Source organism: Callorhinus ursinus, unplaced genomic scaffold, assembly GCF_003265705.2.
Source record: "Callorhinus ursinus isolate GAN/ISIS: 27379988/994484 unplaced genomic scaffold, GSC_fseal_2.0 scaffold94, whole genome shotgun sequence".
NCBI classification, from domain to species: domain Eukaryota; kingdom Metazoa; phylum Chordata; class Mammalia; order Carnivora; family Otariidae; genus Callorhinus; species Callorhinus ursinus.
Genome location: NW_027397156.1, coordinates 1658837 through 1672983, shown reverse-complemented (window position 1 = coordinate 1672983; position 14147 = coordinate 1658837). Strand labels below are relative to the sequence as shown.

At 54.8% G+C, this 14147-nt stretch overlaps 1 protein-coding gene across 1 annotated transcript; it reads left to right on the top strand.

Annotated features, from left to right (window-relative positions):
- The first annotated feature begins 1242 nt into the window (after window positions 1–1242).
- TNFRSF1A (TNF receptor superfamily member 1A) lies at window positions 1243–14138 on the top strand. Its single transcript, XM_025851738.2, has 10 exons — window positions 1243–1578; window positions 8925–9078; window positions 9322–9450; window positions 9672–9821; window positions 10051–10129; window positions 11975–12048; window positions 12177–12284; window positions 12594–12622; window positions 12800–13058; window positions 13223–14138. The coding sequence occupies exons 1-10, from the start codon at window positions 1540–1542 to the stop codon at window positions 13537–13539; spliced, it is 1338 nt and encodes a 445-aa protein (XP_025707523.1). The 5' UTR covers window positions 1243–1539; the 3' UTR covers window positions 13540–14138.
- Window positions 14139–14147: the final 9 nt, after the last annotated feature.

Below are 14147 nucleotides of genomic sequence, written 5' to 3'. Positions count from 1 at the left end.
CCAGAAGCTCTGATTCCAAGTCACAAAGACCTCTCCGGTCTCCCTGCATTTAGCAACCTCAGCGGCTGGGGGATCTCAGGCCTTAGCTGGGTATTACGAAAGTCATTGTGCCCAGAGGATATGTGGGTGAATGTTGTGGGACCCTTGTTGTGGGACTCATCTGGGATATATCCTGCACAAAGCGGGGTGGTGTGAAATACCCAGAGTGTGGTGTCTGACTCAAGGGGACAGATAGAAAAGTGGTAATGTTGTCTATAATAGCAAAACAGGCCCTTGGACTGAAGTTGGGGCTCAGAGGTTTCAGCCGGCTGTGCAGAGAACATGCCTTGTGTGTCTCCGGGCCTCGGTTTCCTTACCTATAAAACAGAGGGCCGTGGTAGATTATGTCTAAGGTCAATTTGGATTTATATATCAGAATATTTGGGAGAGGGGCACTGAGAACGTACTGGTAAAACGCGATCGAGATATCTGTAATTTCCAAAGCAGTTTCACAGGTATGATCTCATTTATCCTCATGACATCGTTTTCCTCGTGTAGGTGGGCCAGGCGATGTTACTGTCACTTGGTAAATGAGGCTCGGTGGAGGCTTTGCCTCAGGTCCCCAATTTTTTGTGGCAGAGCCACGATCAGCAGCTGGGGCCCCCGGCCAGGCAGAGTGGATGAGCCCCGGAGTGGGTGGAGGGTGTCAGGGCCCCAGGCAGGGCAGAAAACTAGGGTGAGGGTTCACTCGGAGTCTGGATTGGAGGGCTAAATACCCAAGAAAGTGGGAGATCAGGGTGTCAGTGGAGAACTCTGGGGCAAGGGAAGAGCTACTAAGGAACACTGAGTACCTGTCATGGATCAGACCCTCAACCTGTCCTGTCTCAGTAAACCTTTACAGCCACCCCCTGAGCTAGGTTCTCTCCCTGTGGCAAGTTGGAAAACAGACTCACAGGGTGTAGGTTGCTGGTCCGGCACCAGCCAGCTAAAAAATAGAGCCTTCTGAACTGGAACCCAGTGAATTTGACTCCAGAGCCCCGAGCCGGTTTATTGCTGTTCACGTGAGAAAGGTCGCGTGGCTGGGTGAGTGAGGAGGGGAGGGGCTTATGCACCTCGGCGTCGGCTCGGGAGGGGTCGGATTGGTGGGTTGGGGGCCGGGGGCCGCCAGATCCGGGACTCGGGCGCCTCTGACTGAGCTCCAAAGGGTTACAGCCCTTCGCCCCCTCCTCCCGCCTCCTCCCTTCTCCGCCCCCAGGCTCTTCCTGTCCCGCAGTTGCAACACCCCATCTGCCACTCTCCCTGCCCTCCCACCTCCTCGCTCCTCTCGGCTTTAATTTTCTCCCAGTTCGCAGGACTCGGGCTCCAGCTCTGGCCTTTGGGGTTGGAGGACCCGGCCCGGGACCGAGCCGTGATCTTCACCCCGGTCTCCACCTCAGCTCCCCTGCCCGCGGCCCCGGGCTCCTCTCGGGACCTGCCGGGCCCGCGCATCCCGGACTCCGCCGCCGCCGCCGCCACTGCCTGAGCCCTGATGGGGGAGTGAGAGGCCACAGCTGGCCGGACATGGGCCTCCCCACCGTGCCTGGCCTCCTGCTGCCACTGGTGAGCCCCGCGACCAGGGCCCAGTGGGCTGGGGGAGGGGAGGAGGGCGCCGCCCGGCAGGAGTGGGCCCTCGCCCAGGCCCCCTCCCCCCCCCGCCCCGGCCTCGGGCCAGTGTGGCCCCACTTCAAACGCGGCCAGACGTTCGGGTTCCCCATTCGGCCGCCGGCCCTGAGTCGGAGGCCAGGGGGACAGTGAAAGAGAAGCCGAGGACAGCCAAGGAAGTTTGCTGGGGCCAGGAGGTGGCCGGGAATGTGGGGGCAGGTGATCCCCGAGGGTGGGGTAGATTCGGGAGAGTAAGGAAAGGGGTGGAAGAAGGACATTCAGGCCTCGGAGTCCCGATGATTCAGAGTTCTGTCCATCGGTGGGCTGGCCAGCCTGTTGGGGGGGGGCTGGGAGAGGGGGGGCTGCCGGTGGGCCCGGGCTGAGCAAACCCTGGCAGAGGGTAGGAGTTGGATGCTAGTGAAGGGGGAAACTGAGTCCGGGAAGGGACATGGGTTGGTGGGTAAGTTTGGGATGCTGTGTGTGTGTGTGTGTGTGTGTGTGTGTGTGTGTGTGCCTGTGTGGAGGGGGGTATTTGGGAGTAGAGTGGGAACTGGGTAGGGGCAGGGCAACCCCATGGAGAGCATCCCCAGTGCCCTCCCCAGGGCCAGGACGCCCACCTGGAGGCATTTCTCACCCTCTGCCTCTGGCTCTGCTTCTAGATGGGTGGCTTCTGTTGGACAACCAGCACCACCCCCACCTGGTGCCTTGTCCCCCTCCCTGTGCCAGCCTTCCAGCCCCCTTCCCACAGGCCTAAACAACAATGTCTTGGTTTCTTCTTTTACAGCTCGGTTTGGGGAAGTTAGTAGAAAGTTGTTTTCGTCACTGGAAAATGTCCCTTTCTTGTGCCTCAGCCTCGTTTCAATGTATCCTTGATCTCCCTGCCTGTCCTGGAGTCACCCTGTGCCGTGCTCTGAGCCCCTGTCTCCCACCTACTGGGGTGGATTTTCCCGGCCTGCGCTGGCCGGTTTCTTCCATGTCTCTGCCCTTTCCCGGCCTACACCCCCCGCTGTCCTCTCCTCTGGGTCTTGTGCTGTCTCTCCTAAGCATTCCTTCCTTTTCTGTTAGTTTCCCCACGATGGTCTCCTTTTTTGAAACTTTTCCTCTAATGAATCATGGAACACTACATCAAAAACTAATGATGTACTACATGGTGGCTAACTGAACGTATTTAAAAATAAATAAACAAATACAAAAGAAGAAAAGAAACTTTTTCTCCCTGGTTCCTCCCTCTCCCTCTCTTCTCTGCTGGCGTCCACATTTCCAGACCCTGCTTCCCCGGGCAGCACCTCTCTCCATCTAGGCCTCACCGCCCCGCCTCCTGTCTCCCCAGCCCCTTCTCTTGACTCCTCTCAAGGCTGTCCTTCTCCCAGGTGCCTGGTCTTCCTTCTTTTCTCTCTTTAGGAGTAGATCGCTTAGATTCAAATCCTGGCTCCCTCACCGACTAGCTGCCTGAGCTTGGGCAGGCTACAGAACCTTCCATGTCTTAGTTTCTTTATCTCCAAAACGTCTGTAATAAACACAACCTCATAATGTCGTTTTGAAGATTAAATAGATTGATATACAGTTGACCCTTGAACAACACGGGTTTGAACCACGCAGGTCCACTTATGTGCAGATTTTTTCCATTAAATACAGTACTGTCAATGTATTTTCTTTTTATGATTTTCTTAATAACATTTTCATTTCTCTGGCCTACTTGATTGTAAGAATCTGGTATATACTCCCCATAACATACAAAATGTGTGTTAATCAATTGTTTCTGCTATTGGTAAGACTTCCAGTAACAGTAGGCTATGAGTAGTTACGTTTTGGGGGATTCAAAGTTATACATGGATTTTTCATTAAGTGGGGGGCTGGCGCTCCTAATCTCTGCGTTGTTCAAGGGTCAACTGTGGGTTAAGCATTCAACTTAGCAAGTGCTGGGTCTGTGCTAGACATTATTTTAAGTGCTGGGATGACAGCAGTGAACAAAATCGCTGCCCCCATGGAGTCTCCATTCTAGTAGAGAAATAAAGTATAGCATATAGAAAGCACTCAATTAAATGTTCGGTTTGTCTTGTTAGTATTAGTAGTATTGGTAGTAATTGCTTGGTGGCTACTGTGTTTGGAAAACAGAGGGGATGGGTAGTCTGAACAGATAGAGGAAAGTGCCTGGGGGCTGGGGTGGAGCATCCAGCCCCTGTGGGAGTGTGACTGGGAAGGGACCCGAGCTCATCCTGGAGCCTGAAGGGAAACAGAAGGTTTTCGAGGTGTCTGAGCTTTTCAGTTGCTCACCGTTCAGTGGGCAGTACCGAGCACAGGAGTATGCTGTGTCGGGGGGGATAGTGGGGAAGAATACTGGAGAGACTGTGACAAACCTCGTAGGATTTTGCTGTTCTCAAAGAGCTTACAGTCTGGGAGCCAAGACAGCCTGCAGCAAAAAAATGGTTTCAGAACAGTCCGGGGCGGCGGGCGGAGAATACCCACAAAAGCATTTCGATGTAGTGTCCTAGAACACCGATGCGAGGCAGAACCAGGGAAGGGAATGAGCATCATCCAGCTGCCTCAGCTCTGGCTTCAGTGCTCCAGGAGCACCCCCTGCCTAGACCGAAGAGCCTGCAAGGGACTGTCTCTGACCCCGCCGAGAACTGGACAGCATGAGCAGTGTATTCGGCGTAGACCCCTAGCAGCCGAATGGGACCTGGTGCCTAGATGGTGCTCCCTAACTCTTTGTTGCATGAATCAAGGAACAGGCCTTGGTCAGATGGAATGAGGAAGGGAAAACCTCATAGAAAAGTGGATTGGGGGCTGAGATTCGAAGTCACTCACTGGCAGTGTGGCTAGAAAGAAGGGAGACTGGTTGGAGGGAGAGTAGGGGAAGGGAGAGGTGGGATTTTGTGTTGGGGGTGGTGGTGGCAGGAAGCAGACAGAACACCTTGGCTGGAGTGGAAGGAGCATGTTGAGGAACAAGAAGAAATGAGAATGAGAACATTAGAGGGAGTGGGGGAGGGGATGAAGAGAGAATCTTGAATGTGGTCCCAGGTGGAGGAATTCATCCATCCATTCATTCATTCATTCATTCAGAAAGAGTTCCCTGAGGGCCCATGGCGCCTGCGAACATGTTCAGAATAGCAGTGAGGGACCTCTGCAAGTACTCGTTCAGGGAAAGAGTGACCTGTGGAAATGATTTTCCAGGTCAGGTTCTGGAGAAGATGATTCCCACACATGTGGCTACAAGCTGAAGCGCGAACACAGTTAAAGAAGTGAGTAGGATGGATCGGAGCAGGAAAGAGGCTGGTGGCTGGGCAGTCAGCTGGAAGACAGTTGCAATAATCCAAATGCGAGGCAACCCATGGGTATGGACAAGACTGAGAGATCACTGAAGAAGGACTGGCAAGATGAACCGACAGACCCAGGGGCCGCAGGATCGGGACAGGGAGGCCTCGAGGAGAGAAGGGTAGCAGAGCTCTGGGCACTGGTGCTGAGAAGTTGGTGGTGTGACATTTGTCTAGACCAGGAGATGGATCTGTTGAGTGTGGGGCATGTTAAGGGTTCTGGAACAGCCAGATGAAGTGCACACCTAACAGGCTAGAGCAGGGCTTCTCCAACTCTTATCTGCCTTTATATCGTTTGTATGGGCTGCATTCAGTCACCAGTGATGCTCAAAAGGAGAAGAACACTCATCAGACTCTCCAGTGGGGGAGAGAGAGAGTGTGTGTGTGTGTGTGTGTATGTGTGTGAAGGAGTGGGCATGGTTTGAGAACTTTCCCCTGGAGATAAGTGTGTTCTTACAAGGGGGCACTGACTCTCTACTTCCCTCTCTGGGAAGCATTGGCTTCAACTGGAGTGGAGCTCAGATGAGTTGTTAGATAGGCCAATCAGTCTATACTTATTTTGCTCTTCTCATTTTGGGAGCTGAGAAGATACCCAGGAGGATAAGACACTATCTCTGACCACACACGCTCTCTGATTGCTCATCTCATAGAGTTTATGGTCTGTTTGGGGAGATCATATCTACTCACCCAGGATAATTATATTATAATAAGAGCCCAAAGTAGATATAGTTAATTCATGGTATTGAGGTTCACAGGGGGCTGAGCATCTAATGAGCTTGAGCGGAGGAAGTGGCGTTAATGGAGGGCTTCAGGGGAGGGAGGTGGGATCGTGACTGAGCTCTTGGAGGAGAAGCTGTCGTAAGCTCCCCAAAGATTTTGACATTCATAGAACAAACACGTTTTAATTTAATGAACAAATTAATGCAGGGGAAGGGCACAGCGAAGGTCGTGAGGTGCTGGGTCAGGGTTAGACCACAGGGTCGCTCTCTCCGCTTCTCTAGCTTCTCCGCCCCCTTTGCAGCCCCAGCACAGGAAGTCACACTTTAAAGTCTCCCCAGGCGGAAGTTGTGGGGGAGTTGGAGGGGTGCTGGGCCACCCCCTCAACTATCTCTCCACAGGCACCTCCCAGCTTCCTGCCTTTCCCCTGCTCCAGATGACAGGTGCAGGCTGGCTAGGGTCTTGGGGCACAGAGCTTGCTCACCTCCTAATTTAGCTGCAAGATACAGCTGCTGAGGACCTGCTCCCTGGAGCTAGCTGGTGCCAGCAAACGGTACCCACTGGTGGGGGCCTGAGGCCCTGGCTACTAGGGGTCAGAGAGGGCTGGCTGGGGCGCTGCCGGGGGCTATGAGAACCCTGGGAAATAGGGGCTGGCTGTGTTACATCTCTTCTCGCCCGCCTGCTTCCTCACTCCTGGACGTGGGCGTTCAGGGCTCTGGAATGTTTCCTGTGCTGCCAGTGGACTTGGCGGGGGTGGGGGGGGTGTGCTGTGGAGACTCAGAACTGGCCTTATTTCCTAAGGGTTGTTTGGGGACCTCAGGGAGGTCCCCAACCCCAACCCCACTGGCCAGAACCAGCCAAGCTGTGGGAATGCAGTGAACCCCGGGTGGGAGGGCGGCCTTGGTTTGCTTTCTTTTGGAACTGGGGAGTGTCAGGGGGCTCCTGTGAGAACCCAGGGAAAAGGCCTGTCGGCTGGGGACTGGTTGAATGGGGAGGAGGAGCGAGGGCGGGGCCCGGTCTAAAGGAAGGATGCTGAGGGGCGGGAAGGAGCTGAGAGGCCCCTCAGGGAGGGGTGGGTAGTGACCCGATGGGAGGAAGCCAGGGGTTGAGGAGACTTCCCTTTGGGATGGAATGGGAGAGGGAGCCATTTCCCGAAATCTGTGGGCCAAGTGGGACCAGGGTCCTCTGCCTGGCTCTTTTGAGGAGGAGGGGAGGGTCAGGGGGAGGGGGAGGAAGCGCACTCCTGGTGGGGATTGGAGGGAGAGCCTGGCCCACTGGAGGAAGGGCTCACATGGGGTCTTAACGGCTGGCGGGTCCCTCAGTCTTTGTGCTGAGTCATGACCCTTGAGGAGCTGGGGAAGCTGCTGGTTCTCTCTCCCTTCCCCTCGATGCCCTCCCTCCCTGGCCTGAGTCACTGGGCGGAGTTGCTGGGAAAAGATTTCCCTTTCCCGGATCTGACTTAACCCCAAAAGTGCTGGCGAAGGAGGGAGACACTAGGCTTGAGAAAGCCTCTCTCCCTCCCTCGCTCGCTCCCCCGGGAAGCTTATACCTCACAGGCCAGTGGGCCCTGAAAAGCTCCCTACCAAGGCTGTCTCGGAACTGGAGCCCCTAGTTTTTCTCCCTGACTCTGTCTCTGCTGGTTGGCTTTGCTCCTGGGCGTGGGGGGTAGGCGGGCCCGCGTGGAATTTCAAGTGCCAGTAACCTTAGTAACCTTAGCGCCGGCAGCTCTTCTTCAGGGAAAGGAACCACACTTTCAGGATTGGGAAGTTCTTCCCAGAACCACCCCAAACTCTTCCTGTTGCGCTGGACGCCCCAGTCTTGTTCAGGGGAGATAACAGTTCTGGAGTGGGCCAAGGAGGGTGCTGCCCTCCGAGTAGGGGAGCCCAGCCCTGTGGGGCGTGGGGGTGGGGGTGGGGGGGTGTTGCGGCTGTGTTTCTCAGGGTGGCTTCTGTTTGAGGCTGAGGCTCCAGCTTCCAGGCTGCAGCATCCCCCAGAGGGTGCCTCAGAGCATCACATGCCCACCTGCCCACCTGCCCACCTGCCCGCCTACTGGGCTGTGGGCTGCGATGCCCTCCTGTCCCAGACTGGGGTTTCTGTGATCTGTTGCTCCCCAGTGTTTAACACACTTTGAGGACATCCTCTTATCTTTACATAAAGTGGCACTTATAGCAGAGGGAAAACCAAATCAAGACCAAGGGAAAGCTGGAACGAAGTTGACACGAGATCAATGGGCCAAGGCTGGGTTGGAGCTTGACACTGACTCCTGGCTTTGCTGTCCCTGGCTCTGAAGCCAGAACTGAGCAGGTGATTCAGTTGCCCTAGGCTTGCCCCGAGTCCGTAAAACATGCCTCCCAGCATGCCCTGGTGTGCAGATGGCTGCAGGACTCCCTGAGCCACCCTCAGCTCTAGACTTGATGGTCCTTTGAGCCAGACACCAGCCTCTGGCCAGCTCTATTGCGTGTAACCTACATGCATTTGTCCACTCCTGCCTGCCCCTAAACTTCGTCAATCACCAGCCTCTTTCCTGACCCACAACTTTCCCTTTTACTCCCCTCCCCATTTGCCCTGGCCAGCCTGGGGCCTTTGTGCAGATTTGGTGGTAGAAGGGGATATGGCCTGGAGTCTGAGGGCACAATCCTAAGTGAGGTTCTGATAGAGATTTATAAAGAAATTCTTCCTTTTGCTTCTGCCCACTCCCCAGGAATGGTGCCCACAGAAACATCACTTACTTCCACACCAATCCGATTTTATAAAAAACCTTTTTGCTGGTATAACACAACCCAGGAAAGTGCACAGATCCTAACTGTTCACCTCTGTGACTGTTCACAAAGTGAATACACTACGAACATAGCACCGGATGGAGAAACAACACCCCAATCCTTAGGGCTCCTTGTTGGAAGGAAGGGCCATAATTGAGGTAACCTGCCAGTTCTCAATCAAAAAAACATTTCTTAAACACCTGTCCCGCGTCCAGCACTATTAGCTGCTATGGGGAAAGAAGGATAAAATAGAGCCCAGGCTTGGGGTCTACTAGCCTTGACTTGGAGGGACAAAAATTAGTCCCTAGTTGTTCTAGGGAAGAATTAAGCACTGGATCACATGGGGCCAGCTGTCTAAGCTTAGAGAAAGAACGAGTGTGAGCGGGAGTCGCCTGGCCTGGGGAGAATGTTCCACTGAGGAAGGACTTGAGCTGGGAAGGCTTTGGACTTGCTACCTCTAAGGCTCCCACCCACCCTCTCCTGATGGGATCTCCTTTGTCTGATTCTTCCCCAGGTGCTCCTGGCTCTGTTGGTGGAAATATACCCCTTAAGGGTTACGGCACTGGTCCCTCACCTCAGGGACCGGGAGAAGAGAGCTATTCTGTGTCCCCAAGGAAAATATATTCACCCTCGAGATAATTCCATTTGCTGTACAAAGTGTCACAAAGGTAGAAGAATGCGGTTACAGCAAACCTGCTCAGTTATGGGGTCCTGCTTCTTCCTTTGCCTTTTCCAGAGGTTCTAGAACCTAGGGGTCTCTCACCTCCAGTCTCCTAACTTTGCTGCCTCTCCTGGGCTGGGATTTTCTCCCTTCTTTCCTCTGTTAGAGACTTGGGGAGGAGGGTGGCCCTGGCTGTTCTCTCTAGCATGGGTCTCCTTCCTTGAGCTCTAACCCTGCCACCCCATCACAGGGACCTACCTGTACAATGACTGTCCCGGCCCAGGGCTGGACACGGACTGCAGGGAATGTGAAAATGGCACCTTCACAGCTTCTGAGAACCACCTCAGACAGTGCCTCAGCTGCTCCAAATGCCGAAAAGGTGAGTCTCAGGAGGCGGCAAGGGCTCTAAACAGAGCGCCAGGTGGCTCGGTTAGAGCAGTGTGCGTGCCTGTGTCCCTGAGGGCGGACAGATCTCTGCTGGTGGGTGTGGGCGGGAATGCGCGTGCATGGGTGAGTGCATGGGTGGGGACGTGTGTGCAGAGAAAAACACACACACTGCAGTGGGGCAGGGGCTCACACCCCGTCTCCTCCCCTGTCCAGAAATGAACCAAGTGGAGATTTCTCCTTGCACTGTGTACCGGGACACTGTGTGCGGCTGCCGGGAGAACCAGTACCGGCATTACTGGAGTGAAACCCTTTTCCAGTGTGTGAACTGCAGCCTCTGCCCCAATGGCACGGTGCAGATCTCCTGTGAGCATGGCTCTCCTGACCCCGGCCCCCCTCCCTGCCCCAGGGTGGCCCTGGCTCAGGAGGAAGCTCTCCGCCTCTGTGCCCCCTGCTCCCTGATGCAACACTTCCCCTCCTTCCCACTCCCGAAGTCTGTGGGACCACCTCCACTCTCCTGCCCCTCCTGGCTTTCCCCGTGATCCTCGGGGTGCAGGGCGGTCCTCCCCTAGCTGTGCTGCATCTCTCCCCACAGGCAAGGAGAGACAGAACACCGTGTGCACCTGCCACGCGGGTTTCTTTCTAAGAGAGAATGAATGCGTCTCTTGTGTTCAGTGAGTATCTCTGCCAGCTGCTGGGCACTGGATCGGGTGGGGAGGGGGCTTGGGGTGGGGTGCGGTGGCTGCCGGTGAGAGCCACCAGCAGGGCAAGGGAGACACCCCAGGATGCTCTGGCTCTTACTGGCTGTTTGAGTGGTTGATACTTAGTGTCAAAACACCAGATAGTCCTTCCTCCCACACTCCCTCCCCACCCCGGGGGGACTTGCTCCTAAAATCTGAAGAAGTCTTTGGGAATAGAGACTCATACTTCATGGACTTGCAGTTCTTTTATTTTTATTTTTATTTTTTTTATTTTTTATTTTTTTAAAGATTATTTATTTATTCATGAGAGACAGAGAGAGAGAGAGAGGCAGAGGGAGAAGCAGGCTTCCCGCTGAGCGGGGAGCCCGATGCGGGACTCGATCCCAGGACCCCGGGATCATGACCTGAGCCGAAGGCAGACGCTTAACCATCTGAGCCACCCAGGCGCCCTTGCAGTTCTTTTAATTCAGACATTTGGATTGTGGGGTGACAGGGTCTACTACAGTTCATCGAGTCTAGGACGTGCATTTTCACATCTCTGAAATCAGACTGCATCTAACAATTGATGATGTATCATGATTTAACTGGCAGGTCCGTGTGTGTGTGTGTGTGTGTGTGTGTGTGTGTGTGTGTGTGTGTGTGTGTGTATGTAGTATGTAAATAATGGTGCTTCTTACTTTTGATGGCATCTTTGCTGCAGTATGGTATTTCTTCCCCAGTCTCTGTTCAGGCCTCCTCTTTTGGCTCCACGGAGCCTGGTCTTGCACACTCGCTTGCAAAGAAGGAACTCTGAGGGCTCTAAAGTTCAACTGACCTGGGTTTAAATCTCAGCCAGGCCACTTGGGCTGTGTGACCTTAGGCAAGTTACTTAACATCTCGGAGCCTTAGTTTTCTCACCTTTAAAGTAAGGCCAAGGACATCCACTTGGCAAGTTGTATAGCTACAAAGTGTCTTACACCGAACTATTTTTCTTTTTCTAAGTCCGCTCTGCTGCTTCAAAGAGCTTTCACACTCATTCCATGAGGTTCTCACCATGAGCTTGTGAGGTGGGCAAAAGTGCCTCTTCCTGCTTTCAGATTCCTGCTGAGCATTCACCTTCCCCTGAGTTCCTTCTAGCCCCCCATGGGTTTCTCATCACTCCATGCTGCCAGTGACAACTCCCAATGGGGGAAGATGTGCTTGTTCTAGAGTGCTCTCTGGCTGCCCCCAACAATATATTTGTATTTTAAATTTTTTCACATGCATGTTTGACCCCTCTCTCAAAGTCAGGGATTGTCACTAGCAGCGTTATCTCAAGAAAAAGCTCTCCAGCCTCTCTTTACCATGGGATTCTCGTCAGTAAAACGATTCAGTGACCATTACCATTTACTGAGCACTTACTATATGTCAGGCAGACTGATCTCACTTAACTCCTCAATTCTGGCAGGTGGGTAAGAGTCTTATTTTGTGTATGGGCCAACTGAGGCTTACAGGTTAAATGACTTGCTTGGATTTCACGCTGCTAGCCAATGAATGGGCTGGAATTCATGCCCCGTCTCTCACCGCTTTTAATTTTTTTCTACACAGCCTCCTCAAGACCAGTTCTAAAATTAATTGATTTTGTGATTAACTGGCGTTTCATTCCTCTGCATCAGGAAAAGTTTAATTTCCCAGGAGAGGTTTAATTTCCATTATATCAAGAGAGAGCTAAAATATTCGTAAAGCAAAGAGTTTGCAACGAGGTGGAGTTTTTTTTTCTTTTTCTTTGAGCCCCTCCGCCCCGCCCCGTCTTCCTCTTATGGGAGGGCCCCTATTCACCTGTACTATCTCTTCTTTTAGCTGTAAGAAAAACACAGAGTGCACAAAGTGGTGTCTACCCCCTGTGGAAACGGTTAAGGTCCCTCAGGACCCAGGTGAGGACAAATCACCCAGTTCCCATGCTCACCTGCCCCGTTCTAATCCTTGCCCCTCCACCTACCCAGCCAGCCCTGCTGCCTCCTGCTATATCCCCTCCCCAGACCACAGTCTGCCTTGTCTCCAGGTACCACAGTGCTGTTGCCCCTGGTGATCTTCTTTGGCATTTGCGTTTTATCCTTCATCGGTGTAATGTGCCGCTACCAACGGCAGAAGCCCAGGTTCTTCTCCATTGGTGAGTGATTGGGGCCTTTGGGAGGGGAAAGCATGCTGGCGGGGATGTGGGAGGAGGGTGAGTGGGCAGGATGGACCAGCCCACGGAGGGAAATGAGGAGTGTGCCCTTCGTTTGCTGCCGAGAACCCTGTCGGCAGGAGGCGGCCCTGATGGCTTGTGAGAGGTCATGCTACATCAGTAGTTCTCTTGTCCCCGGGGCCACTTTGGCCCTGAAGCATGTCACCACAAGTCCCCACGGCCAGCCCCAGTATGGGTGCCAGGGCTGAGAGAGGAAGTGAAATTTGTGACGCTTTGTTTCTTTTTTCTCAGTTTGTGGGAAATCGACACCTACAAAGGAGGTAAGATGAAAGTAGGAACCTACCCCCAGTCTTCCCTGATGGTCCATTATAATCTTGTGATACGCAAATGACCCTCGGCCACCCCTAACTCCCTCTAGTCCCAACCCCCTTCCAGAGTAAAGAGGTTTGGGGCTGTTTTTCCTCTCCTCTGCTAATGCTGTGCCTTCTCTATTTTAGGGGGAGCCTGAGACCCTGGCCTCGGTGGCAGGTTTCAGTCCCACCACGAGCTTCAGTCCCATCCCCAACCCCACCTTCAGCCCCAGGTCCGTCTTCACCCCTAGTGACTGGTCTAAGTTCAGGGCTGCATCAGTCTCTGGAGAGATGGCCTCACCCTACCAGGAGGCCGGCCCCATCCTCACTGCGGCTCCAGCCTCCACCCCCATCCCCACCCCTGCTCAGAAGTCGGAGGACAGCACCCACACTCAGTGCCCAGAAGGTGAGTTCCTGGACGGAGCAGGTGGGCAGGGCTCCTAAAGGGCGCGTGCGCCGACGGGGAGTGGGCGGGGGTGGCTGCAGGGGGACTGCAGGGGGGCGGGCCGGGGCGCCGCCGCCGCCGCCGCCGCCGCCGCGGCTGGAAGCTCACCGCCGGCTTCCCCGCAGCCGACCCAGCGGATCCGGCGACTCTGTATGCCGTGGTGGACGGCGTGCCCCCGTCGCGCTGGAAGGAGTTCGTACGGCGGCTGGGGCTGAGGGAGCACGAGATCGAGCGGCTGGAGCTGCAGAACGGGCGCTGCCTGCGGGAGGCGCACTACAGCATGCTGGCGGCCTGGCGGCGGCGTACGCCGCGGCGCGAGGCCACGCTGGAGCTGCTGGGCCGAGTGCTCCGCGACATGGAACTGCTCGGCTGCCTGGAGGACATCGAGGAGGCGCTGTGTGCCCCCGCCTCCCTCTCGCCGGCGCCCCGCCTCCTGCGATGAGGCCACGCCCCGCCCCGGCAGGGGCCTGCCCTGAGGACCAATGCCTCCTGGCGGGGCTGCCCGGAAGGACGGTGCAAGATGCCCTTCGGACCCTTTTTTCTGGACGGGGGCCTTGGAACGGCAGGCATGGCTGTCAGCCACCTACTTGGTGCTACTCTTTCAGTGTACATAGATTTTCTCAGCTGCCGGAGCACTGCCAGAGGCTCAGCCTTGTGTGTGACAGGCGTCTGTGTGTGTGTGTGTGTGTGTGTGTGTGTGTGATCCTGAGAGTGGCTGGGTGTGCCAGGAGCCCAAGCTTGTGGCTGCAGAGATAGGGGGCGCCCTGCCTCACCGCCCATTTTGGGTTTGGAGAACCAAGCAAGGCAGCTTAGGGGCCTCTGGTTGGTCCCTGGGCCTTTTTCACAGTAGATAAGCAATCTTTGTATCAATTATGTTACACTAATAGAAACTGGGCACCCCTCTGCCCCCTGCTTGGACAAGCACAGAGTGAGCTGACCTGTCCGAAGGCAGGGGCGAGCACAGAACAATGGGGCCGCCAGCTGGAGCTGTGGACTTTTGTAAATACACTAAAACTCTGGAATTAAAGCTCTGCTCCTGGAGGGGGTGGT